This window comes from Megalobrama amblycephala, linkage group LG12 (assembly GCF_018812025.1).
Source record: "Megalobrama amblycephala isolate DHTTF-2021 linkage group LG12, ASM1881202v1, whole genome shotgun sequence".
Classification (NCBI taxonomy): Eukaryota; Metazoa; Chordata; class Actinopteri; order Cypriniformes; family Xenocyprididae; genus Megalobrama; species Megalobrama amblycephala.
In genome coordinates this window covers 15,435,914-15,463,793 of record NC_063055.1, presented here as the reverse complement: position 1 = coordinate 15,463,793, position 27,880 = coordinate 15,435,914, and the positions used below count along the sequence as shown (strand labels likewise).

General features: G+C 36.8%; 4 protein-coding genes across 7 annotated transcripts; 2 read left to right on the top strand and 2 right to left on the bottom strand.

The window, feature by feature from the left end:
• Positions 1–552: 552 nt before the first annotated feature.
• LOC125279599 (HLA class II histocompatibility antigen, DQ beta 2 chain-like) lies at positions 553–4,135 on the bottom strand. 2 transcript variants are annotated; one of them, XM_048209460.1, is made up of 5 exons: positions 3,809–4,135; positions 3,297–3,566; positions 2,934–3,215; positions 1,644–1,757; positions 553–1,509 (listed from the first exon to the last, which is right to left on the bottom strand). In XM_048209460.1, the coding sequence occupies exons 1-5, from the start codon at positions 3,864–3,866 to the stop codon at positions 1,496–1,498; spliced, it is 738 nt and encodes a 245-aa protein (XP_048065417.1). In that variant the 5' UTR covers positions 3,867–4,135; the 3' UTR covers positions 553–1,495. The 2 variants fall into 2 exon arrangements, with proteins under 2 accessions (XP_048065417.1, XP_048065418.1); XM_048209461.1 differs by having other exon boundaries at positions 3,297–3,366; positions 3,809–4,082.
• A 1,054-nt stretch (positions 4,136–5,189) lies between these two features.
• LOC125279600 (H-2 class II histocompatibility antigen, A-U alpha chain-like) lies at positions 5,190–6,949 on the bottom strand. The gene is made up of 4 exons (XM_048209463.1): positions 6,795–6,949; positions 6,095–6,343; positions 5,716–5,997; positions 5,190–5,638 (listed from the first exon to the last, which is right to left on the bottom strand). Exons 1-4 carry the CDS (start codon positions 6,856–6,858, stop codon positions 5,526–5,528), a joined length of 708 nt encoding a protein of 235 aa, XP_048065420.1. The 5' UTR covers positions 6,859–6,949; the 3' UTR covers positions 5,190–5,525.
• Positions 6,950–7,367: 418 nt separating this feature from the next.
• On the top strand, positions 7,368–21,816 carry LOC125279598 (major histocompatibility complex class I-related gene protein-like). Of its 3 annotated transcripts, none has more exons than XM_048209458.1 (7): positions 7,368–7,647; positions 17,768–18,025; positions 18,187–18,462; positions 18,613–18,903; positions 19,026–19,145; positions 19,289–19,357; positions 19,471–21,816. In XM_048209458.1, exons 1-7 carry the CDS (start codon positions 7,593–7,595, stop codon positions 19,491–19,493), a joined length of 1,092 nt encoding a protein of 363 aa, XP_048065415.1. In that variant the 5' UTR covers positions 7,368–7,592; the 3' UTR covers positions 19,494–21,816. The 3 variants fall into 3 exon arrangements, with proteins under 3 accessions (XP_048065415.1, XP_048065416.1, XP_048065414.1); XM_048209459.1 differs by having other exon boundaries at positions 19,017–19,145; positions 19,313–19,357; XM_048209457.1 differs by having other exon boundaries at positions 19,017–19,145.
• A 1,018-nt stretch (positions 21,817–22,834) lies between these two features.
• LOC125280626 lies at positions 22,835–24,125 on the top strand. The gene is made up of 3 exons (XM_048211287.1): positions 22,835–23,228; positions 23,319–23,642; positions 23,727–24,125. The coding sequence occupies exons 1-3, from the start codon at positions 22,917–22,919 to the stop codon at positions 24,039–24,041; spliced, it is 951 nt and encodes a 316-aa protein (XP_048067244.1). The 5' UTR covers positions 22,835–22,916; the 3' UTR covers positions 24,042–24,125.
• The last annotated feature ends 3,755 nt before the right edge of the window (positions 24,126–27,880 follow it).

Here is a 27,880-nt window from a genome sequence, read left to right as displayed (position 1 = left end):
AACAGTGTTACTCATAGGTCACTCAGAGAAGCAGGCCTGCATTGTCTCTTTTTATCTGGAGATCAAAGACTCTGGCGTTATCTTCTTGTGGCTTAAACTGTGTTGTCTTTTCGACCATTTGGTTTCTACAAATGGCTTAAAGTTTGCCACCTTTCTCCTCAGTCAGAAAGCATGTGTGGCCATAAAAGTACCTAGCAGGGGGTTGTTTTGTAGACGGACTGGTGCCGAAAATTAGATTCTCTAAGCTTGGATCCTGCAATGTTGATTTGGGCCTCTGGAATTATGTTTTGAAAGAATCATCTGAGTTTTGTTTCTATAAAACAAAGCAACGATGGTCATTTGACAGACTATGGTGGCAGCAAAAAAAAAAAAAAAAAACTTTATTATTTAACCTTTATTCGTTGAGCACTCCACTTTAACATGTGCTTTGCTTAATCACTCGCTTTTTCGACCTCTATATTCTTAGGTATCTTAGGTATACTGCTGCCATCTACAGGACAATAATAGGAATAACAACTGATCACCCAAATAATATTTGCCCATTCTTCCAAATAATATTTGCAAATATATTTATTGCATTTATATTTTCAAAAATATTTATTAACTTTTATATAAGATATGATCTAACTGTAGCCTACCATTGCTTTTCTGTGCTTCTTTATATTTATTTATTTACTTTACTTCCTTTTTTTCTGGGGAAAGAATACGTAAGAGGACTGTATGCATTACAGAGATCAGGAATTTATTCTGCCAAACTTCCTCATGCTTCTTATAAACTTGGCTATTCTATTGTGTCTATCAGTCTTAAGATCAACTTACCGTCATATACCTAATGTCCAATTATTGTAATGTTTGTAAGTTCAATGAAACCAAAAACCATTATCATTTTTGTCATCTTGTGGTTCAAACATTGTTACAAATATTACAAGTAGTACATTCATAATATGTATTTAGAGTTAAAACACCTGATTATCAGACTTTATCTTGAAAATTAATAGCAGCTGCATTTAAATGTAACCTGATTTACAGAATTCTGATTTTTTCCCCCAGCTGTCATTGGTGGTGCACTTTTAAAAAGATTTAGAATAGAGCCACTGTACTTTTTATCCATGATATAAATATCTGATTGAGATTATCCATAAACCATAGCCTATATCAATTTATCTTCACTGAGATGTCATACACTCTAGGATGTAGACAGATGATGAATCAACATAAAACATGGATTCAATTGAATTAACCTTTACCAAAAAAAAAAAAAAAAAAAGTGCAATTATAGAACAAACCACAGAGGAGAACTTCTCTCTTTGATCAATCAATAAAACAGGTGTACACCGGCATTGCAGTTGAACTGGTTGTGTTTGGTGTCTCTGAAGATCTTAGGGAAGGTTCATGTCTTTCATAAGCTGATACATAGTCTGTTACTCATTATTCACTCTTAATTGCCGCTGAGTGTCGGCAGAGGTGCAGAACATCTGATGTATTGACTTCCAGCTCATATGATGTGTGCTAGTAAATGAAGGAACATGAACATAAAGTCATAAGTATTTTACAACAAAATAAAAATGGAGAAACCATGATATTTCTAATGCCTTATTGCAGTTTTGTTTTGAAAATGTGTATGTGAGTGTTTGTAAACCAACCTGTGTGTTTTCTTTTGTAGTAGATCAGTCCTCCTGCTGCCATAATCACCCCCAAAACCATCCCTGCAGCACCAGTTATCATCTTATTTCTGTCAGACTCTGAGAGAGATGAATCTGCAAAATAAAATAAAATTGTGCTGGAATATTCTATGTAAGCAATAAGGTACGAGAGGCTGTGCTATTGACCAATCAGAATCAAGGACAGGAACTAACCGTTTTATAAGTAAGCAATAAGGTACGAGAGGCTGTACTTATTCACGATATAGCACCAGCCTCGAGTACCTTATTGCTTTTATAAAATGGTTACCACACATATATCAATGCAACTATGAAGTAAAATCAGTAAAAGCCTTCCTTCCGCCAGAAAAAAAATAGTCCCTAATCATGAACAGCAACAGAAGTTACATTATTACACCATTAGATGGCGGTAAAGATTGTCTTTATGAGTGTGTCAGTCAGTAGCGAAGACTTTTATATTGAAAAGACTGAAATTATGTGAACATGGAACAAGACGCAACTGACAAATGCTTTGACTGGCGCTGTCAGTCACGGGAAAAGCCCTTAACTGTTAAAAGGACAAGATAATACATTGGACATTTAAACAGATTTTTTTCATTATGAAAATAGGACTGACCTGAAGGAAAATGCTAAATCTAAATGCAGGTAATAAACTCACTCACTCAATCTCTTTCTCACAATATTCTTCTACATAATACAGTAAGCTTTAATGAACAATATTGAGAACAAGCAGTTTACATTGCTAAGAGTGGTTGCTAAGGGTGTTGTGTAGTGACACACAGAACCGTTGGGTGAAGCGGTCATAGCCGTGGTTTATCGTGAATAAAACACAGCTATTCCAATCAGAATCAAGGACAGGAACTAACCGTTTTATAAGGTTTGTTATGTAATGCACACAATTCTGTCAGTTGCCTTGAGATAAAATTGCTATTGATAACCAGCAACCCAACGAGTCACTAGAGTTTCACTTTTTAAAAATGAAATAGAAATTGCTTAACAATTGTTTTATTTTTGTTAAGAATAAGTTCAAAAGACTTTCAAGGGAGGCATAAAAAACAAACTGAGAACCACTGAACTACAATAATAGTGATGCTGGCCTTAACAAGAGTCCTCTGTTGTTGGTTAAATTGTTTAGGTTATGAAGCGAACAAAATAGTTTCCTCTTGTTCAAATGAAAACAAAAAGGGAACAAGCAGACATAGTAAAAACTATTGTTTGGTTTCTGTGGTTATGCAGTCTCTGTGTATTTTATAGTATCAACTCTGTTCTTACCCCAGTGATAGATCATGGGTCTATGAGAGCTGGCGTGCTCCACCACACAGGAGATCTTCTCTCCAGGTTTGGGAAAGTATTCCAGGTGGGAGTGAATCTGGTAGTACCAGTCTCCATCAGCCAGCTCCTCAGTGGAGGTCACATCAGCTGTCATCTCTTTATCATCTCTCATCCACGTCAGTTTGATGGGTTTGGGGTAGAAGTCATAGGCACTGCAGATCAACATGGCTGGACTTTTACCACTTGCCTGCCTTACTGACCGAACAACGACTTCTGGTTTTACTGTAGACATGATAAAGTTAATTTTGTGTTTTGATTCACATGTGTGGTTTCAAAAAGATTTTAGTGTTCAATGCATCTCACCTGATTTTTCTACCATAGGGAGGAATTGCTCCCCAAAGCGCTTGCAGTCTGCAATGTTTTTCTCTGCCTCCTTATGTAGCAACTCAGGGTTTTTATTAAAATCATCCGCCCATTTCATCGCATATTCAGTGTAAGCAACAACTTTATTTTCAGTACTGTTAAATCTCAGCAATTCAGTTTTGTCATAATATATTGAGTATATGAGCTCAACATTTTGTAGAGAATCATGTACACGACAGAGAATTAGGAAGAATCCATAATGTCCAAGAACTAAAAAACAAGCAGCCAACAAACCTTTTGACAGTTTAATAATAATAACACTGATACAGTAATAATAATCATAAAGTTCTGATACAGTGTGTTTAACTTTGCAAAAACTTCACAAATATTTAACAATAAATTTCAGAGTAAAGATATTTGTATCTACAATTTCAATTAAATGGCATTTTTAGTAAAAACAAATTTAACATAGAACTATTTCATCACTACATTAAAGTCAGATTATAGCTTACCTGTTTCAAACAAAATATGCAACAACAAGGCCAGGTGTATCACAAGATCATATCGCATTTTGCATTCAGTGTTGTTTCACTGGCATGGAGATGGAATGAGCACTAAAGCGGTTACAGTAAATGTCTTAAATGATGCCAGTTTGGCATCACAACTCATCAAACTGGAAAATCAAGCTTATGACTGACCCACAAAACAACATGTGATTGAGTAACAATGGGACATTCTTCACAAGAGCTGAAACACAAAAAACTGAAGTGAAAGTTCTGTATGCTTTCTGACAAATGGACATTATTCATAAACTAACTTGAGTGTAATAGTTTTTTTTTTATTTGGGGTTTTTCATCTGATGACTCACATGAGATTTTAGGTCACCCTCTCACCCAAAAAAGATTCAGAAATGTATGTCTAAAATGCGGAATGTTTGTGTTCTTGCCCCAACACTTTAGACCCTTTTGTGTGTGTGTGTGCATATGAATAAAAATGCACTCTCTGTATATATATATATATATATATATATATATATATATATATATATATATATATATATATATATATTCATTCAGGAGAATATGCTATGATATTATCTAATTGTCCTATACTGTTGATTCACCACTTAGTTCTATTAATAACCCCTTGTTTGACCAGTCCTTCAAGTCTCTAAGACACCCAACCAGAAGAAGCTCTTGATATATTATTCAGAGAAACCTCTAACTTCATGTGTTGTTGCACTGCAGGACGAATGAAGCAGTGAGAAAAAGGCTTCAGTCTTTTTGCTATGATTACAGTATTAACTTACAGTACATTTTTATTTTAACTGTCCATTTTGTAACTGTCCATTTTTCATTCACTGTGACATTGCGACACAGTATTTCACATTGCTTTTTTAAAACTGTACAGTTACAGTGCAAATTGCAGTTAGTTGAAATATAACTCAGAATCAACTGTCAGATTATGTTATGTTTAATAGTTCCTGTGTTCATGTTTTCCCTCTCTGTCTCCCTGGTTACTCATTATGTGCTTATTTGTTTCTATAATTACCCATTATTGCCACCTTTCTCTCCTTAAGTTTCCTTTGTTTGCCCTGTGTATATAAGCCCTGTGTTTCACTTACGGCTTGTCTTTTCTCGTTGACACTAACTGGGTCATTGTGTTGCTATTGTATGCTCTTGTGGTCTCCTGTGTGTTTTGTTTAATAATGACTTTATATTTTTTGGAATAGTCCTTCCATCTCCATCAGCCACACGTAACGTCAACAGTGGGAAACAATTGTTTATATTTTTAATCAACATCTTTAACTTTAATATTTGAATATAAAAAAAATATGTGATCTGACATATCTGTCACAAGTAGTTTTTTCAGAGTACCATAAGTCTACGAAGGTAGTGTTGAAAAAAGGAAATTTATTACAAAGTAAGAGTAGTTTCTCATGACCCATGATGCATCCACTACATATAGACTTTAAAAACCACCACAATAAATGCAACAGTAGAATATTATATCATGTCTTATGAAGACTTTTATACTATTGTATAACCTCCTCAGCTGTGTATACAATATAGAGCCCTGAAAACAAAACCAAAGCATCTCACTTGCAAAATCGGTGCAAAGGGCATTTATGGTTAATTAACATTAAAATAAATTCTAAAATGTACCTTTAGCACATATGCAACTTCACAAGAGAACCAAAACAAAAGAACAAAATTGTATCAATATCATTCAGTTTCTTTTGGCAATGAAAAAGACTCCAGTGGCCAAACCCAGCAGCCCAAGAGCCAGACCAACTCCACAGAACACTGATGGACCGATGCTGGGCTCCTTTATCTCTACATCTGCACAGACACAAAAATGCTTGTTAAATTCATCATGTGTTTCGAAAAGGAATTAGATGTGAATATTAAATACCCACCCCATGTTCTGGTTTGAGGTTGCTGAAGGGCTTTGTGCTCCACAGAACAGCTGTAAATGTCTCCTTCCTCTGGAATGAAGCTCAGCCGAGAAAATACATTCAGAGTCCCATCTTTGTTGAAATAATATCTGCTGACTGTTGATTCATCTGTCACATTCACATTGTTCTTAGTCCATGAGACTCTGACAGGTGGAGGGAAAAATCCAGTCACATGACAAATCAGGGTATTCTTGACATTCAACTGTGCATCACTTTTGGGATATATTGAGCTCCAGGGTGATTCTGAGGAGACGGAGACCACCAATCATAATATGACATTTCAAACATTTCAATAAAACATTTTGTTGTTGTTGTTGTTTATGCCTGTTTTATGTCTTACCAAGTGGTACAGATGAATTGGCATATGCCTCTTTAAGCACACCTGCAAAATTTCTGCAAACAGATACAGCCTTTTTAGCATCCTCAAACAGTGGCGGAAGCTCAATTTGTCCAGCAAAGTCAGGTAATGTGATGATTGCTTTTTGCTCGTCAAAGTTCACATGTGCCACCTGTTCATCATCAAATTTGACAATGAAATCTTCTTGATCTGAGTCACCGCATGCTTCAATCACCCCAAATTCATGATAACCTAAAATATTAAGCCATATTATTATTATTATTGGGAATATAATCATATTTATATGTACATGTAGACAGAGATATAATTATATCGAGATAAGTTACAATCCCTTAAAGAGATATACCTTTGCAGCTATTACAGGTGTATATTCATTTTTGGAGAAGTATTTATCAGCTATTTATAGTATAGGCCTATATAAAAACACACAGTTCCCACTACAATACCTGTAGTCTACTGTAAATTCAGTGTGAAAATATCAAGTTATATATAATCAATCGATCACATACTTGCCGCATATAGCATTAACGTAATAACAACAACAAAATAACAAAAACGCACATTTTATTTATAGCACATCAATTGATATGTGCAAAGATAACTGTTGGTTATTAAGATATTAAAGGGATTTGTTGAGGAGCAAATGTAATTTATGATAAAGCAATAGTGATTTTATACTTACTTTGGGCGTTAATGTAAACGACACAGACACAGATGACTAGGCTATAATTCAAGAATCCTTCCATTTCAGTAAGTCAGTGAACAGCAAGAGGATGTAGCAGAATATGCCACTGAAACAGTATGTCAGTGGCTTTTCATGTCAAACAGCACAACCTTCTCTTTCAGCTTTTTTTTTTTTTTTTTACTTCATCCAATTGGTTGTGTAGTCATCCAGTGACATAATAGTCTCTAAGGGAAGTTCTGAGCAGTGCTGCAAGAAAAAACAAAGTAGGCTATAAGGAAGTTTGACTGTATAGGTTAAGTTGTTTGTTGACCACTAGATGGTACTGCTGGATAACATGAGCACAAACTATAACCCTAAATATATATTAGGATTGTCACTGTAGACATACTGGTAACAACAAATGAATTAAAAATGAACATTAAAATATTTGTATCATTCAAATCTAAACGGGCCTTCTCTGAGAATATCATTAAAAACTCATTGATCCACAACTCTCTGAGAACTTTTAATGAGACTGATATTGTTTTCGTTTGTTTTTTTTTTTTTTTGCATTGCAGATTAGGCTATATGTGAGAATGAAAAAAAAATGGCTTCAGATTTGAGAGGTAAAGCAAAAAGATTACTGTGATAATAATAATATAAGGAGTCAAACCACGCCTGAACAAAATCAACTCCATAAACATGCAGAACCGGTTTCATCATATTTTAAGATAAGAGGTGGAGAAAACAATCGGACCTATAACTTTTAATGAGATCTACATGAGTGTGGAGAAAGTTATGCTGAGAGAATAACTGATGAGAATGCTGTTTTATGTGTATTTGTTGACATGCTTTGTACTCGCCAAAGCAGGTAAGAGGACGTTATTTTCCATTAGATAATCTAATGCACAATCAGATGTGTAATTTCAAAGGTTTACGTTACAATATACAGTAAGCCGAAAGTCAGATCGATATGCTTTAGCTCTATGAAAGTGAAATGAGAACTTGAGACTTGGCGCAATTTATGAAATAGCCAAGCAAATACAATTCAAAGTAATAAAATCTGTCACAGCTAATTTGAAAACAACTGACAAATACCTTCATCTGATCGACTGAAAGCAGCATATAGTTCTGTCAGGACTGTGATGATTGACAATAGCATATGGAGCAACTTGGCGTGTAAATGACTCCATATATAATTGTAGCCTAGTACTAATATAATGCAATCTAATATAATGTAATCTGATTTTTCAGGGATGCATGACTTTTTAATGTGACATTTATTTTCTTACATTATCTCAATCCCTTCATTCAGTTATGGTAGAAAAAAAATATTTCATTATTTAAAGGAGTAGCTCACCCAAAAATGAAAACTGTCATTATTTACTCACCCTCATTTCTGTCAGGACCACTATCCTCAAAGATGATTGACAATTAGCATACGTTTTGGATTGGCAGGATGGTTCTGTTCTAGGCAAGAACTCCCTGCCCATCCTTGTCAGCGAATTTCAGGATGATGTTATTCTTATGGGTAGCGACCATAGCGACCATAGCGACGCAGTCGAATGTGAACATTGTGTACAGCATGGGACTGAGGACGCAACCTTGCGGGGTACCAGTATTCATCACAATGCTGTTTGATGTTATATTTCCAATTCTGACAGACTGTGGCCTGTCAGTGAGGAAATCTAACAGCCAGTCGTAGAGTTTGGAGTTCAGTCCAAGTTTTACCAGTTTATCAGTAAGCTTGTGGGGGATAACCGTATTAAAGGTGCCCAAGAATGCTTTTTCACAAGATGTAATATAAGTCTAAGGTGTCTCCTGAATGTGTCTGTGAAGTTTCAGCTCAAAATACCCCATAGATTTTTTTTAATTAATTTTTTTAACTGCCTATTTTGGGGCATCATTAACTATAAACTGATTTTGGCAGCGCCACCCCTTTAAATCGCGTGCTCCCTGCTACACGAGCTCAGTGCATTTACAAAGTTCACACAGCTAATATAACCCTCAAATGGATCTTTACAAGATGTTCGTCATGCATACTGTATGCATGCTTTGAATTATGTGAGTAAAGTATTTATTTTGATGTTTACGTTTGATTCTGTATGAGTTTGAGGCTATGCTCTGTGGCTAACGGCTAATGCTACACTGTTGGAGAGATTTATAAAGAATGAAGTTGTGTTTATGCATTATACAAACTGCACATGTTTAAAAATGAAAATAGCGACGGCTCTTGTCTCCGTGAATACAGTAAGAAACGATGGTAACTTTAACCACATTTAACAGTACATTAGCAACATGCTAATGAAACATTTAGAAAGACAATTTACAAATATCACTAAAAATATCATGCTATCATGGATCATGTCAGTTATTAATGCTCCATCTGCCATTTTTCGCTGTTGTTCTTGCTGGCTTACCTTGTCTGTGCACAGATCCAGACGTTAATACTGCCTTTCCTTGTCTAATGCCTTGAACATGGGCTGGCATATATGCAAATATTGGGGTCATACATATTAATGATCCCGACTGTTACGTAACAGTCGGTGTTATGTTGAGATCCACATGTTTTACGAAAGTCTTTTAAACAAATGAGATTTATATAAGAAGGAGGAAGCAATGGGGTTTGAAACTCAATGTATGTCTTTTCCATGTACTGAACTCTTGTTATTTAACTATGCCAATATAAATTCAATATTTAATTCTAGGGCACCTTTAAAAGCAGAACTGTAGTCGATGAAAAGCATCCTAGTATAGGTGTCTTTATTTTCCAGGTGGGAGACAATTATGTGTAGGGCTGCAGAGATAGTGTCTGAGATAGATCTGTTTTCACGGTGCATGCCCTAAGGGCCTTTCCAGGGATGTTGTCTCCTTTCTCTGACACACCCTTTTCAGGTTTTGGAGGTCTGGGTGTGTGAGTGCTCCTTCTGTGTGTAGCTGCTGGATGTCTCAAAATGGGCGTAGAATTGGTTAAGCTGTTCAGGCAGTGCACCCGAAGGCCGGTGCCTATTTACAGTATAGGGGTGCCAGGGGAGGATTAAGGTGGTCAGGGGCCCCTAGGCTGCTCTTTGTGTGAGGCCAAAAACCAGGCAGAGGGTCAAAGCACAAATTATCAGTCCAAGACAAGGCAGAAATCAGAACCAGGAACAACAAAACCACTCAGTAACACAAAACACAAACACAAGACTTCATACTGATACAAAGCCCAGAGGAGTATAAATAGACAGAGTTATGCTGCATTCACGCCACCTCATATTTAATGGAATCTTGAGATGACATATATATTGACATTATATTCCGAGTTGTGTGACAATAAAGAAGGCTACCGTCTGCTGGTAAACAATTGCATCCGCAGCTGACAGATGTAACATACACACACATTGAGACAGCCAATATTACAGTGTTTCCTCTACATTCCTTCAAGTGATAAAATGAGAAATTGAACATTACAAACAAGCACAAGGCCCAGTGCTTAGAAGCAGCCCTTTAATTATGATCAAGAAACAACCAAAACTAACATCAACAGAGATGTAAGTGGAAAGAATAGCAGATATTACCCTCTGCCACCACAGCCACAAAACAATTACAAAGGAAGTATGTAAATATAAACAGCAAAGCAACAGAATTCCCTGCATTCACAGTTCAAATGCAAACTGCTGCTTTCAGCTTTATAAACCAACTGGAAGGCTACAGCATCTGCATCAGTGCAAAATCTCAATTCATTACTCAGACACAAACCACTGTGCAATACACTAAACTGTGTATAAAACAAAGCCATAATAAAAACAGCAGCTGTTATTATAACAGCAATAATAAGAGCAACACAATATTTACAAAAATATGTACATTTTGTTGCATATTACTACCTTTAGAATTTTTTCTTTCTAGATTTTCTGGCAGAGAAGTCCTTAATGAGACCAGTAAAATTCAATTTGCGCAGAATGTCATTTTCAGTGGACATGAGAGACAGGTGATTCAGTCGGTTTTGGCCCATTGTGGATCTCAGTCTATTTTTAATTAGTCCCAGTTTTGAAAAAGAGCGCTCCCCGCTGCTGTTGGTTACAGGCAAAGTCATAAATAGCCGGAGTGCTATATCAACATTTGGAAACACTGATTGTACTTTCCTTGTTCTTATAAGTTGCAGCAGTGCCCTTGCTGAGGTGTCCTCGTTTTCTTTGATAAATTGTCTGAATTGTCTAATTTCATCCACAAAATCCTCCTCTAGATCAGTGGTTCTTAAACCTGTCCTGGGGACCCCCCACCACTGCACATTTTGCATGTCTCCCTCATCTAACACACCCAATTCAACTCTTGCAGTCTCTACTAATTAGCTGATGGCTTGAATCAGGTGTGTTAGATGAGGGTGAAATGCAAAATATGCAGTGGTGGGGGGTCCCCAGGACAGGTTTGAGAACCACTGCTCTAGATCACCTGCATATTTCTTCTGCAGATTAGCTGTTACTGTGCGAAGATCTTGTAGCGATGGTATAAATGACTCAGTGGCTCACTCATTAAGACGGTCACTTGCCGCCATCTACTGGCGGTTTAATTTCATGTTTAAAAGTATAAATTTCCCACCAGCATTTCTTATTTGTTTATTCAAAAATATTTAAAGAATTTCATAACATTATTGAACGCAGTTGTACTTTTTCAGTGTAAATTATTTAATTTGGTAACAGCCCTATAGTGTCTTACTATTTTAATTTATCAAATGTAAGAATATGAAATAAAAGATAAAAGATTTGAATAATAATATATATATATTTTTTTCCAGACAAGCTTTTACTCTGACAAGTAAATGATTTAGTTGTCCAAATGACAAGCACAAAACCAGGCTTAATGTCGAGCACTGTATTTTGTATTTATATTCTGTCCTTTAATGGTAGCTTCACTCTTATATTTGATACTGACACAAAGGAGAAGGCAAAGGCCTACAGAAATATTTTATTGTCATCAGATGTAGCTTTGCACACTACCAGCATCTATAGAATGATTTTGATCAGCATTTTATTGTTCATAGCAGAGGGCTCTCTCAACTTGTTATATTTTACAGTTTGTCAAATGATACGATTTTGTAGTCTTTGCATACACATGCACCCCTCAAAAGCCTGAAACCACAGAGCCCCCCCACATAACAAATCCCAATTTAACCCCTGCCTACATTCACTCAATCTTCTTAATCACAAAGTGCAAGTTGTCAGCCTTTTATTTTGCATGAATAAATGCCATTACCAAAACATCCGAATCTATAGGTCTGTTATAAAATATAAATATCACTGCATGAACTACATATTGGCACATAGTCTGAACTATTTGTACAGGCTACTCATTCGAAGGCTGCATCCTCCAGAGGTCGCATTTGAAGGCTGTATACTTAATTGAGGCCGGCTCATTTAAGAAAAACAACCGTTAAAAAAGAAAGAAAAAACAGCATTTTGCACCTCACGAGGAATAACCATCAATTTTATTATGGTTACTTTTCTTAAATAAGACATCCTTAATGATGTATGCAGCCTTCAAATGCGAGCTCCGGAGGACGCAGCCTCTGAAATGAGATGCAGATTCGAACAGTAACAAAGCCGTCAGTTTTACCGTATCAATTCCAGCGTGAGTCCTTGTCTTTTGCAAGTGCATGCAAAGTGGATTTGCTTTCACACCGTAAAGATGCCATGTCAACATGTCAACAACACAAACCAAACTCTTCCAGTCTCAGTTTTTTGAAGTCTCTGTCTTCCAGTCTCAGTGTTTGAAGGCGGGTCAAAATAGATGTTGTTCGCGAGCAACCGGCTGCCATTTACGCAAATTTTTACATTGTTATGTAGGTTTGTAACAGAAAGTGAGACTGGAATTGCTGAAGACTCATTTCGGCAGTTCAGAATCAATTCATTCTTTAAGGCAAAAATTACTTTTTTATCCTGCACTTTGATCTTTAAAACAATGTGACAAAAACACACGCAAGTTCGACCCAAATGTTTAATGTCATGATTGTTACCATCGCTTTGCATTAGTTTATATCCAGGTGGTCGCTTTTATCGATTCGTTAGCAGCAAGTATCATGAGAAAGCAAACTGTATCGTTATGCAGCAGACGTAGGCTATACAAACAAATCAGAAATGCATTTGATTTCAGTTCTCTTTTATCATCATTGTAATACAATACAAATCGTATTTAAATAATAATCAGTGTTCTAAAATGGAAGCAAATAATGTATACATACAATATGTGTCTAATGTCAATGCTATGGCCTTTGTGTAGATATTTAAAGATGGTCATCTTTAAGCATGACTGTTTGGATTTATATGAAATGGTAAGACTTTATAATAAGATTCCATCTGTAAGGTTAATAAAAGTATTGTTCATTGTTAATTTCAACATTTTACCTCATTGAACGTTTTCAGAAACTGTATTTTTGCATGATTTGTATTTTTATTGGACTACTGACGACTGCAGTGTTCAGTGAGTGAAGGGTCGCACATCGGTCGATAAGCGTAGCACCGCACCACGTCTTTAAAATTCGAAGACATTGTTTTCTTTGGGGCTATTCACACAGAACACGCTTTTCTGCGCTACTTTTTCTTTGTTTTTCTATGTAAACATGCGCTAGAAGGACGTGCAGAAACGTTGCGCTCGCGTCTTGATGCATGACATGGCGTTCTAAAGCCATGAATCAGTTCAGCTAAGTTAAAAAAAAGTTGATAAAAAAAAGTTTTGTACGCACACAGGCAGCGCCACTGGGTCTGTCCGCGTTGTCCAGATACTGATACTTAATGAACTTCATGCGCAGAACAGCACATGTAGCCTATTCAAATCAAAGCGATGTTAAAGGGACAGTCATCACATTATAAAATGCAGTTATATTTTTTCCGGCATCACCGGGGCCCACCCTCAGCCCGGGGCCCTGGGCTTAAGCCCAGGTAAGCCCGTGCATTAATGCGGCCCAGTTTGCAGCGACTCCTGGGTCCTGGCGTAATTCTGGTGCAGTGCTTTTGTTGCTTGTGCGTGAGCTTACCATCTAGTGTCTAAAAGATGTTTCAAAGTCTCGATTCTCTGGTTGTCATTTGACTGTAAACCTGCTGTAATTGTCTGCCAACGGGATGTGGATTTGGAGGAAAAATTAAAAAGTGTCTCCACTAAATTAAAAAATTAGTGCCTATTTACAGTATAGTGTCCCCATCACCATACTGGGCAATTAGGATCCACACAGACCAGACCAGGGTGAGCAGTACTCCCTGCTGGCCTCACTAACACCTCTTCCAGCAGCAAACTAGGCCCTGTTTACTCCTGGTATGTGTTTTGGTCTATTTGAACTAGTTTTTCCCAGGAAGTCTCCCATCCAAGAATCAGCAGCAATGATTCACAGACCCATTATAAAGACAGTCACTTGCTTCGTTCCTGAATGAATCAACCATTTTGAACAAATCAATTGAATAAATGACTTAATGACTCACTCATTTAGACAATGACTTGCCCCCACCTACTGGAGGTTTTAGATTAATATTTAAAATGATCATTCTATGTTTTTCTATCATTTCATATTTCTATATTCCAAATTTTATATTTTAAACATTAATCTCATAACATTATTCATGCGATTGTAATTGCAGTGTAAATGCATGTTCAAGTGCTCCTTAAAAATATAATCATAGAGCCCTACATATTTAATTCTACTTGGCTTTAAAAAGTGTTTGTGTGTGTTATGTATGTGAGTGTTTGTAGGGTCCTTTGGTATATTTTTTATGGTATCAGTTTACGTTCAGTGCTTTGCTTTTATCTGTTCTACCAGGACTACAATGTGGCCAGTCAAGCATAAAGCAAAAATTTAAAAAAAGAGACAGAGACAAAAATGGGAGATAGAGACATAACCACAGCAGAACAGAATATGAAAGGGAATAGACTGATTTTCCTGTTATCAGGAACTCAGTGTGACTTTGTGACTTTTTATTATAATCAACACTGAAAGATTTACCTGTTTTTAAAAGTCTCAATTCATTCAGTCTTGATCTTGACACTATATGTACATTTTTCTGCCTTCTAGTGGTTAAAAAAAAACAAAAAACAAACTGCATGCATCTTACAGAAGAACATTAATTGTTTTGGTTTTGCTTTTGGCTCTACGTGTCTGTGCAGATGAGTATGTTGAACTGGTTAACACAAAAGGTGTGTTTGCCTTGAAGCACTGTGATGACAAATCAGGTCCTCCCTCGAAATCAGGTCTCAATAGGACCCTGAGCAATCCCATTGGCTCAAATTACCTTTAATAGGTACTCTCTTTATTGCCTGATTACAATTCCTACAAAAATCATGTTATGATAAATTCTGTTTGAACAATGTTAATATAAAAATTAATGTCTGTATTAGTTAGCTTATGTTCTAGTATAGCATACAGATACCCGATTATTGATGTAATATATATGATCACAGTGATGTGGTGTCTGTGCTGTCTCAAGTCGGACAAAATTTCTAAGCGGTATGCACTGCTTCAAGTCAGACACCGATCGGTCTGCGCATGTCTGCGGCATAAAGTCGAACACACCTAACACATTAACTGAGTAAATAAGCTCCATATTTTATGCTCTTTTTTTTTTTTTTTTGGAATAATTAGATAATGGTGGTACAGGCATCAGCAAAATGTGTTTTACTCTGAGTAGTGAATTGTTCTTTCTCATATCAAAACAAAGTGTACTCTCTGCTCATGTGTGCTACTGGCTCAAGAGATATAGCCAGTTTAGAATTAAAGGGTCACAAGCTGACTAATTAGACATCTGAAAATGTTATTTTAGCTGCCCATTAGATTTATAAATTGCATGCTTCTAACTTGAAAATCAATTCCAGCACAGAACTACAACAACCGATAAAGAAATCACCTCTTACAATAGATAATGCTTTACAATAAACTCTGTCGCTTTGTCTTTTTGACTCTGCTCTGTTTGGATTTTTTTTTTTACACAATTCCCCGCAAAATCCTGACAGGTCTAAAATATAAACACTTCTAATAAGCTTACTTTATTGAATAAGGGTAAGACCAAAATGTGTTTAGAAGATGGATTTATGATTTAATTTTTGTTAATTTTGAACAAAAAACATTTGAGAAAAAATTCAAGAACAAAAGACATTTTGGTCTTGATGTCCTTTAGTTTTGGTTCTTACAAAATTTCACTCTCAGGATATGATCTCACTAGTACTGTAGTCTAGACCACCTAAACCGAGACCAAGTCGAGACCAAGACCAGTGTGTTTCGAGACCATGATGAGACCAAGTCTTTGAGCGGTTGAGACCAAGACAAGACCAAGACCAAAGCAAGTCAAGACCGAGTCAAGACCAAGAAGAGACTAGCACTCTTGAAATTCTTCTGAAAGATCCACACTTACTGCTTAAAGGTGCCCTAGAATTAAAAATTAAATTTATCTTGGCATAGTTAAATAACAAGAGTTCAGTACATGGAAATGACATACAGTGAGTCTCAAACTCCATTGTTTCCTCCTTCTTATATAAATCTCATTTGTTTAAAAGACCTCCGAAGAACAGGCGAATCTCAACATAACACCGACTGTTACGTAACAGTCGGGGTGTACGCCCCAATATTTGCATATGCCAACCCATGTTCAAGCCATTAGACAAGGGCAGAACGTCTGGATGTGCACAGCTGAATCATCAGACTAGGTAAGCAAGCAAGGAAAACAGCGAAAAATGGCAGATGGAGCAATAATAACTGACATGATCCATGATTACATGATATTTTTAGTGATATTTGTAAACTGTCTTTCTAAATGTTTCGTTAGCATGTTGCTAATGTACTGTTAAATGTGGTTAAAGTTACCATCATTTCTTACTGTATTCACGGAGACAAGACTGTCGTTATTTTCATTATTAAACACTTGCAGTCTGTATAATTCATAAACACAACTTCATTCTTTATAAATCTCTCCAACAGTGTAGCATTAGCCGTTAGCCACAGATCACAGCCTCAAATTCATTCAGAATCAAATGTAAACATCCAAATAAATACAATACTCACATAATCCGACGCATGCATGCAGTATGCATGACAAACACTTTGTAAAGATCCATTTTGAGGGTTATATTAGCTGTGTGAACTTTGTTTATGCACTGTTTAAGGCAAGCGTGAGCTCCGTGGGCGGGGAGCACGAGCAATTAAAGGGCCAGCAGCCCTGAATTGGTGCATTTTTAATTATGCCCCAAAATAGGCAGTTCAAAAAAATAATAAAAAAAAATCTATGGGGCATTTTGAGCTGAAACTTCACAGACACATTCAGGGGACACCTTAGACTTATATTACATCTTGTAAAAAAACATTCGATGGCACCTTTAAGAAATGTCTTATTTTTAATCGATAAATACAATTAGAATAATAAGACACTATAGAGCTGTTACCAATCAATTGAAATCACCAACAACAAAATTCATCTTTACACTGCAAAGTTGGAATATCACATTTGCAATTGTGCTCATATTTGTGAAAACAGCCCTCTTTCTTGTAATAATGCTTAATTATATCATATGTTATATTATAAATATCTAGATCTTATACAAGTACTTTTTTTTTTGCCATTTTATCTGGAATTTTGTGGGCATTTGTATTAATTTTGGTGACATTTTTGACACAATCCCTTGTTGATTTCTGACCCGGCTTAACAGTAACAAAATAAATGAAATTAGAAATAAGTAATTGATTGCATTTGAAGCAGGGCATTTTACATCCAATCAAATTAATGATGTTAACATAGAAATCAGACAATGCAACGCAAATTAGCGGTATCCCCGCAGTTGTGGTCTTGACCGGTCTTGAAATAAAATCCTGAGTCCTTTTAGTCTGAGACCAAAACCAAGACCAAATGCGGCCAAAACCAAGACCTTCAAAAAATAGTCTTAAGACTGGTCTCAAGTACAACACTAGACCTTACATCACTGAAATTTCAATTCTGATGATTATCTGCTTGTACACATACTGCATGTTCTTTGTGTATCCACAGGTTCTCACTCATTGAAGGCATTTGTAACGTATATTGCTGGAAAGACACCATTTCCTGAGTTCAGTGCTGTGCTGATGTTGGATGATCTGCAAATAGGATATTATGACTCTGTCACATGGAAACCTGTCTATCGCTCTCACAGTGATTCAAAATACTATGATGAAGAGCAAAGTGATGCTGATACTGTATTTCGCGATATGTATAACATCTTTAAAGAAAGAGAAATTTATCTTAAGGAGATCCAAAATCGCACATATGGTGAGTACAAGCCAAAATAATTACAACACAAAAATTTAATAACAAATATATTTTTTTCTGTGTTTATGCAAGAAGCATATACAACTTTGACGTGGAAGCAAGAAAGCTATGTGCTAGACACGGTAATCTTAAAAAGATCATTTTTTTCCATTCCTTTGAAGGTGTACATGTTCATCAGAGACTGGTTGGATGTGAATTGTTGAATGATGATAAACCCGGTCCACTTAAGAGATTGGATGCTTTAGATGGACAAACTATAGAGGAGTTCACCTTTGACATGGAAAACAACAGTACAGCGACAAAAATGACATGGAGGCCGTGGGACCAACAAAAATGGCTTCGTGTAAAGTTTATGTATGAAAATGTTTATCATCCTATTTGCATTAAAGTTTTGCGAAGGTACCTGAATATGGAAAAGAACAATGTGATGAGAAAAGGTGAGAGAATCAACCTGATTAACTTGATTAAATAAAAAGATGCATAATCAACAAATATGACTCAGACAGCAGTACTGACAGAAAATACATGTGCCTCTGAATGTTTTATGAAACATGGGAAAGTTAATAACAGATCTCATCCTTCTCTAGTGAAACCCAGAGTCAGACTCATGAGGAAGACACTCCCAGACTCTCAAGGGCTTCAGATCAGTTGTCTGGCCACTGGTTTTTACCCCCGTCACATTAACCTGACTCTGTTCAGAGATGATCAGCCTGTGGATGATGATCAGATCACAGGAGGAGAGATTCTGCCCAACGGAGACAGAACTTACCAGATGAGGAAGAGTTTGGTGATCAGCGCAGAAGAACAACGTGAAAGACACAAATACAACTGTACAATGAAGCACCTCAATCTGAACAACAAACTGGACATTACATTTGGTAAAGAAAAACTAATAAACAATTAATCAAACATAATGCCACAACAGGCTTAATATCTCTTAAATCTCTCTGTAGCTTATTGTTTTCTTTTTTCTGTAATCACTTTTTTTTAGTGATTTTAGATGTGGCTGAATCTAACCCAGGATCCTTCAGTCTGTCTGTAGTTATCAGTGTGCTGGTGTTAGTGTTTGTGGCTGTTCTCATCGTAACTGCTCTATGGAGGAAGAAGAGACGTGCTGCTGGTAAATGTTCTGTACACTCCAGTTCATTACACCTGATGCTAAATTAGAAAAAGAAACCAAACATCAGTTCCTTTTGAGACACTCTTTTAAAGTCCACCTATGCAGTTTTATGATTCTGTTGTGTTACTCTCTGTTCATCATAGTTCAACTGTGTCACTCTTATTCAGAACGAGGATCTGCAGCATCACAGATTGATTACTCCCTTACTCCATGTGAGTATGCTGCACTTTTTTTTAAATAAAGTAATATCAATACAGCAACATGTTCATTCTATGGTAGTTTTAAAAACTTTCTGTAAATGGCTACCTTTTTTTCTTCATTTCAGCTTCCATGCATGATAAAACATGACAAGTGAGTCTATGGGCCAATATTAAAGTCAAGACAACAACAATATCTTATAGCATTTTCTTGGTGGATGCTATTGGGTTTTTGGTGGATGCTTTTTTGGTCGTGCCTGCCTTTAAACCTTTAAAAAAATCACTTGAACACCAAGTGCATGTGCGCCCCACACTTTGAGAACCACTGGGTTATGCCGTGTGATGATAACCACCAAATTGGTTGATTAAAATGACAAAGGATTGTTATAGGTAATGAATGTATATAAGCAACATAAAAATGCCTATGTGGCCCGAAATCATAATATTGTTTAAGAACAATACTAACCATGTCTCATTCACTGAGGTATGCACAACATGTGCGTGAAATATGCATTTATCTGTTTTCACAGATAATTTATGTTACAATTGTATTAAAATTTATTCGGAATTACAAAAACATGTAGGAACAACTGGGGGTATTCCAGAAAGCAAGGCTAACTCACCGTCACATACCCTGAACTCTCAATTGAACCTAAACCTTGTTTACTCGGGGTACGTCGGCTCCAAAACACACGTGAAGAGTTAGTTCAATCAACCTTCTGTTGGTAACCCAGAGTTAATGTGTGCCATCAGACTTGCATACCTTGAACATTACCTCAGTTTTTGGAACCTAACGTTGAGGTTATCCTTTATCCTTATCAATAAACTTACCCGGGTATGTCACATAACCTGGGCACGTATGTATAAAGCCGCTCAGAGTAAAATTTTAGTCTTAAGTGTGTCAAAATTCTAAGAATGATGTAATTTTACTCTTATTCCTAGACTTAAGAATAAGTGTGATTCATAAAGGTATTTTTCCGCAGCGTAGTCGCTGCATCCGAAATTCCACACTTCCCTACTATATAGTATGTGAAAAACAGTATGCGAGGCGAGTAGTATGTCCAAATTCATAGTAATTGAAAAACAGTATTAACCGAGTGACCTACTGCTTCCGCCCGAAATCTGTAGTAGGCATACGATGGACGCTGTGCTATCCCGTGAGGCCACAGGAGAGGATTCTTCATAGGCTATTCGAAAATGGCGGAAAGGGGCGATGCAGCTTTTTTCAAGTCAAAGTACCTCAGGGAAAAACTGTGATTATTTAAGAGTGTTGGAGAGGTATCCTAACTCAGTTAAAAGTAACAAGATGGCAGTATAGTGGAGGAGACCACACAGTTTCCAATGAAAATATAATGTAATGGAGTTATATGATGACAGGGAACTGATATAATAATCAAAGCTTGATCGTCAAGGTATTCTTTTTGTAATTAACCTAGTAAGAAATGTATTGTTGCAGTGATTTCAGGCAACAACAGTGAGCCAAAACAATAGTGAGCCAATGCAGGCTCACTATTGGCTGATTCAGTGGTTGAAGGCAGCCATTTTTGGTTAACATCATTGTAGTATCATAGACTTTGCTGAAAGTTGCTTTTAGCTTTAATGCTTAATTTTTTGACATTTAAGTCAATGCTTAATGCTATTCTTAAGAGCATTTCTGAGAAGTTTTATATCATATAAAATCATATACATCTTAATGCTAAAACTTGCTCCTAATCTTGAAATTTAGGTGCAACTTTTAAAAATTTGTGGCGTGTCGCTTCTAATTTTAGGACTTGTACGCAAAGCATTTTAACTCTAAAGGCCCTGAGATACTTAAAGTGAAATCGAAGAATGAACTGGTTTGGTGTTATTTTGAAAAACAAAACAAAACAAAAAACAGGCCAAAACAAAATTCGTTTTAAGTTTGAAACAGCTTGCTAAAAGCAAATTTTCCTGAAAAGTACACACTGTTTATTACATAACAGCTAGGTGTGCTCTGTGGCTCCACCTTCTTTGAGGTGGAAGTCTTTACCGATTGATTTATTCTGTTCAGTCCATCAACATCAGACGTCTGCGAGTAAAAACATGAACACACTGTAGAGCTGCTTTATAGTAGAAATTGAAGTTGTAATTGAAAGAGACACTGACACTGTTTTTTCATGTTTAATTCTGTAAAGCTGCTTGGTTTTAAGCAACCTATATAATTAAATATGACATAATTGGACTGCCGAATTGCGGAGCTCGTGCAAAACACGTCACTGTCAGGAGGATTATGTAGTCAGTTTAGTTTTCCTTGTGTTTTGGTTTCTGAGTTCTGTTTGCTACTTAGTTCCCTTAGTTACTGAGTATGTTCACCTGTTGTTCATTGAGTTACCTTGTTATATCTATATATTGAAGTTCTCAGCTTACTGTTTATTGTTCCGTTGTCTTTATGTGTTTGTTATTTTCTTGTGTTTGTTATTTTTTTTATTATTGAATAAAAGATGGGTCTTTGTTATATCCTTCTTCTTGTGATTTACTACAGCCACAAACATGACAGTCACTATGATCAGATGCTTTTGCCTTAACTGCTGTTTTCTCTCCACTGTTATTATGTGTAATGAGAACAAACCTAAATCATAAATGTTTCGCAAGTCACTTATGTGAATCTCTGTATATAACTACCAGCAGCGAATGTTCTCAGAACTTTGACTAACATTCTGGCAAGTTTCTCTCAAAGTTATGAACAAAGGTTCTTCCAGTAACACCGATAGAATGTTCATTCAGAGTTAGCTGGGCTTTAATATGAGTATCCAAAGTCAATGAGGTCCATCAACTGTTTGGTTGCCCATATTCTTCCAAATATCTTCTTTTGTTTTCAGCAGAAGAGAATTCATACAGGTTTGGAACAACTTGAGGGTGACCAAATGATGACAAAATTTTCATTTTTGGGTGAATGGGTGTCAAAATTTTTACTCTTATTCCTAAGAATAGGTGTGATTCATAAAGCTTCGTTGGTGTTAAGATTAGGGCTGCGTTCCACTCCACTTTTAGACACACGCTCGCAAAGTTCATTGATTTCCAACTGATCTTCAAACAATGCAGCAAAAGCAAGCCAAGTTGTTGGAGCTGTTGATGATGAAACTCAAGTTCTCATCATCGCTCCAACTGTAAATGAGGAGACATATATCAATAGAAAAAGATTCACAGTATCAATACTACTTTGTGATAAATCTGCACAATGCAAAGCAATTTTTTAAAAATAAATTTAAATATTAAAGTTTCAGAGTCTTAATTAATGATTTAAACAGGATAGATTTTATTTATAATGAACTTCCTTAACCCTGTTGGATGTGGGGTGAAAAAACCCTGCTCTTTAGAGAATTGTGAATAGGTTTTTAGTCAAAACTCCTAGCTAGGGACTTTTTGGAGGACTAGTACTAAGATAAAATTCATGGTGAATACGGACCTTGGTCGCACATGCACAATTAATTGTTTTGCACTATATTAGTTTGTCCACAAGGTGGCAACAGTGTCCCAGAATAGTTGATTTACAGGTAGTCGAAGAAAAAATGAATAAACAGAAGAGAGAAACGCGGGCAAGCAAGTTACAACAATGAATGGTTACTTGGATGAGCTGTTGTGCGAGGAAGTTAGAAAGTACCCGCATTTGTACGACTCCAGCCTAAAAGACTATAAAGATGCGTTTATTGGTTGTAACTCGTGGAGAGAGATTTCCCAGGCGCTAGGAAAGGACGAAACATTCTGTCGACAGAGGTGGAAATATCTTCGGGACAGATATGTAAAAGCTGCGAAGATGATAAAGGGTAAGAGCTGCGAAACGGGGGAAAAAAGACCAATACCACGGATTGTGGTTCTGCTCGACTGGCTGTCGAAATTCATCAAACATTGCAACGGTGAAAAATTGGTAAGTTAGTTGTTAGTTGTAAGTTGGTGAGTTTTAACTATGCTGAACGGACCGTGCATGTCTGACCTCCTTTTGTTATTACTATTTCAGAACGAGTTTAGATACTTGGATGAGAGATTGGTCGAGGAGGTTAAAAAGTACCCGCATTTGTACGACTCCAGCCTAAAAGACTATAAAGATGCGTTTATAGGCTGTAACTCGTGGAGAGAGATTTCCCAGGCGATAGGAAAAGACGAAATATTCTGTCGACAGAGGTGGAAATATCTTCGGGACAGATATGTCAAAGCTGCAAGGATGATGAAGAGAAGGAGTGACGATGCTGGGGGTAAAAAAACACCCCCGATTGTGGTTCTGCTCGACTGGCTCTCGAAGTTCATCAAACACAGAGAGACAGACTCCAACGGTGAAAAACTGGTAAGCAAATGTGTAATGTTTTAGTGATGTTATGCTGACATTACTGTGCATTTCTGACCTTCTTTTTTGTTGTTATTCATTTAGACCGAGTTCAGTTATAGTTCTGACACTATCGTCCCACTGAAGCTGGAGTGCATGGCATCGGACCTGTCTGACAATGACATGGAGCAGAATCTGAAGAAGGAACAGTTCACACCGGTGCAAGAAACAGTTGTGGCCCGCATAAGCAATTATGATGAAGAGAGATTGATTGACGATGAAGATATGTGTTTTGGGAAGATGGTGGGGAGGACGCTGTCCAAAATGACGACTAGGAACAAAGCCCATGCCCGTTTGGAGATCTCACAAGTGCTCTTCAAGTGGCAAATGGTGGAGTGTGATTCTGCAGCGCCCAAATAAACTGTAGTCTACTCTTTCCCATATACATATGTATATAAATATACCATAAGTTTCATACTTTAAAATAAAATTTTATATATCTTATTTGCAAAGTCCAGGTGTTTGCACTGAAGGAGTGGATTCACAATCCCTTCCTTTTTTACAAATAGGAAATCATAATTTTTCTTGAATCTGTAACTTTTCTGATATTAATGTTACTGTCAATGTTTGTTTTTGGTATCTTGTCAGGGATGCAGTAACAGTGTTTATTCATTTAGCCCTGCTTCCAGAGAGTAAATAATATGTCAGGTGTTTCAACAAACAAGACTTTTGTATAGACCTTAGTCACAGCAGTACCATCTTTGATTTTTAATGGGAATGAATGCAAGACTGTGAGTGATGGACATAGGTCTTCTCAGGTCTGTACCAGATCCGACAAAATTAGACCAAAATTGGACCTGACCTGATGATAGTTATTTTCGAACCCGACTATATCCGAACATAAGCGGCATTGATGAGTGCACAGCCTGCAGTCGGTCAGGAAAAATCCCAGTGTCCTGCTAACTGCTTATTTCTTAAAAATACACTTAACACGAATGGCCATTTATTTTACATTTCCTCAGGCCACTAATACCGAACCCGACCCATGTCCGAGGCACTCGTCAAAGTTTTGGACCCGAACCTGCTAGGGTCTTGGGTCAAACCTCAGGTTTTTGGATCCAAGTGCACCCATGAAGACCTCTAAGACATGCATCTCTTCAGTGGGTTGTGCTGTTATTTAATGTGTTTTTGGACTGTTCTGTTGACAAAACACTACAAAAATATCTTTCCAAGAAATTTCAGTAGACAAAAAAACTCCAGACAACATGAGCTATGGAAAATGGTAAATGTTCTAGTTGCATTATACAGCTTTTTAAAGCAGATGCCATTAAAAAAAAATAAAAACATTACCCCAGTTTCACAGACAAGGCTTAAGCCTAGTCTCAGGCTAAAATGTATGCTTGAGCTGTTTATTTGAAAGCAACTTGCACTGACGTATAATATAAACTGTCATATAAAATGTCATTGTTTTGTCTCAGCATTCACATCAGTAATGTTTTTTTTTCTAAGGCAGGTTTATAACCGCTACTTAAATGCTTTAATTGAACTAAGGCCTAATTCTAGCTTAATCTAAGCCCCGTCTGAAATTTTTCCCTCTCAACCTCACTTTCATACCTGTCATGGTGCTGCTTTGGATAAGGTTTATAGGATGAAGCTGTGTTTTCTGCAGCAGTTACAACATTAGTTGGTCCTGGAGTACCCCCAGCACTGCACATTTTTGTCACCATTAGTGAGCTGATGCGTTGAATCAGGGGTGTTTGATTAGGGAATTATCTGAGGGTACATTTACACAACAACAGTGTAGTAAATTGGAAAGGATTTTTCCTTTGCCTTTTTTGCTTAAAGACGACAACGTTGTCAAAACGATCCCCATTCACATGGATCTGCCAAAACCACTAAAAACTCTGTATTATGCAGCATGCCAGGCCAGTAGTTGGCGATGTCACTTTGTAAAGAAACACTATGCACCTATAGACTGAACACGTAATAGACATGCACATTACTTTACATTGAGAACGTCCACTTTGGATCCTATTTTCAAAAAGGTTTGCATTTTCAGGCCCCCAAAACACTGTTGCTGTATAAATGAATGGCAAATAGTTTGGTTTGAAAACGCTGATGGCAAATAGTTTGGTTTGAAACGTTTAAACTGCCCCTAAAATGTTTAATGTTGGAGAGATGGGGGTTACTCCAGGACCAAGGTTTGTGGAACCACTTATTAGACTACTATGAATTTATGCATACTTTAAAACATTCATCAATAACTTTAATTCTAAAATTTATTCTAAATTTACAAAAAAAAGTAGGAACATCTAAAACCATAGGTAACCTGGATGGTGTTATAAACATGTTACAATGAAATTTTGTGCTTAAATATACTTCCGGTACAAAAATGGCACAAAAATGGTCTTCTACATGTGACAAACAACAAATGATGTGTGTTTTTCACCAATATTTTTATTTATTGAAATTAATTTTAATTACATAGACAACTATTAAATTTAAATAGGGTGAATTCAGGTTGATTGGGGCACTTTTTCAATTCCTATCTCAATGGCAAAAAGTGTCCCAATCACCCTGAATTCACCCTGCATAGACTACTAACATTATGCATTATTATGCATTGTAAATTATGCAAAATTACAACATCCTCCGGTGTGAAAGCCCCTTTAGGCTTGTTCTTGTCATCTATAAATTGACTTTGGAGAATTGATAAGCGCCCAAGATTCGCTCTCGTGCCCTAGAATACAGTCAGTGGACCCCTGTAAACATCATAATCAGAAGAAAAAGAATAGCCATAAACTGACTTATCTTTTTTAAGAGCTGTCAAATATGACAATAGAAACACAAGAGTCTGCATTCTCTCAGTGAATCCCCGCTCTTTAGCTTATGTAGATTGTGTATGATCTCATTGTTGAGGGTTACAGCCTCTTTGGTCTTGCCGGTCTTTCCAGTCTTGTTTATAGTGCCTCTATTATGATTTTTCAGATATTACCTTTCATGCAGTGTGTAAAATAGCTGTTTGTGAATGTAAAAGGTATAAAAACTTTTAAAGATCAAAGTGCATGACAAATAAGTTATTGTCTGCCAAAAGAAAGAATCAATTCTGAACTTCTTAAATGAGTCATAAGCAATTGCAGTCTCACAAATTTGCTTAAGCTCCAGACAACACAGCTCCTAGGGTCACTGAGGTATTCAAACCTCTCCTGCAGTGGCGGATTTAGGCATGGGCAACATGGGCAATCACCCAGGGTGGCAGGGGGGCCCACACACACAAAAAGGAATGTGCAATTGGGGTCTTGCCACTTATTTGCACATCATGTCAATGATCAATGATCTGTGTTGGTCAAGCAGCCTAAATTAGAAAATTTAAGTAAAGAAAATGTGCAAAAATAAATAAATAAATAAAGGTATGCATTCAACTTTTTACTGTGTTCAACTACTAGATGGCAGCAGAGGATTACTCAATGGCTCATATACCATTCCCAAGTTGTCATTTAGAAATCTTAAAAATGTTGCCTTCGGAGGATGCATTGCAAGGTAGGAAGGCATCAAGGCATGTCTGTATCACCTGAAGCACCTCAGCCTATTGTATAATGGCAGTGATATCAGTGGCCAGTGTTGAGAATAAATTTTGGTGTTATATCGCTTGTACATATCCAGTGGGGCGGCAATGTTTGTGGAAAGTGCTTTAATGAGCAGAAAAAAGCTGCAGATTACCCATTAATACAGTGCACATTAGATTAGATTTGAATCTGTTCATTAAAAAACAACTTAAATGGCATACAGTAGTCACTAAAAATGTAAATCCAGTGTTGGCATCAGTTCTGGCAGGTCACGTCAGTCAAACTCACATCAGCTGACTCCCAGTTGACTCGCTTCAACCTATAGGAATATAACGCCTATCACAGCATCTATATATAAGCTCCTCAGTATTATCAGCAGCTATTGCATCTCTCAGGAGCAATTACCCTCCTCCATCCCCAGCTCCTCCTCTCGTCAGTCAGGATTTACCCTTATGATTCCCCTGAATCAGACTAATTCTTGAAATATGTATATGTTGAAATATTGACATTAATGATAACTGCATATGTTGGTTCTGTTCTGTTTACCCTATGGGGGTTATTGCTCTGCTCTCCCTGCTCTTATCCATGCTAGGCATCTTGCCCAGAACAGAAACATACCGCCAATACAAACTCTATGCATTTTCAATCATATTTGACGTTAGTGGTCCTGACAGATCTGTAATTTAATTGTTG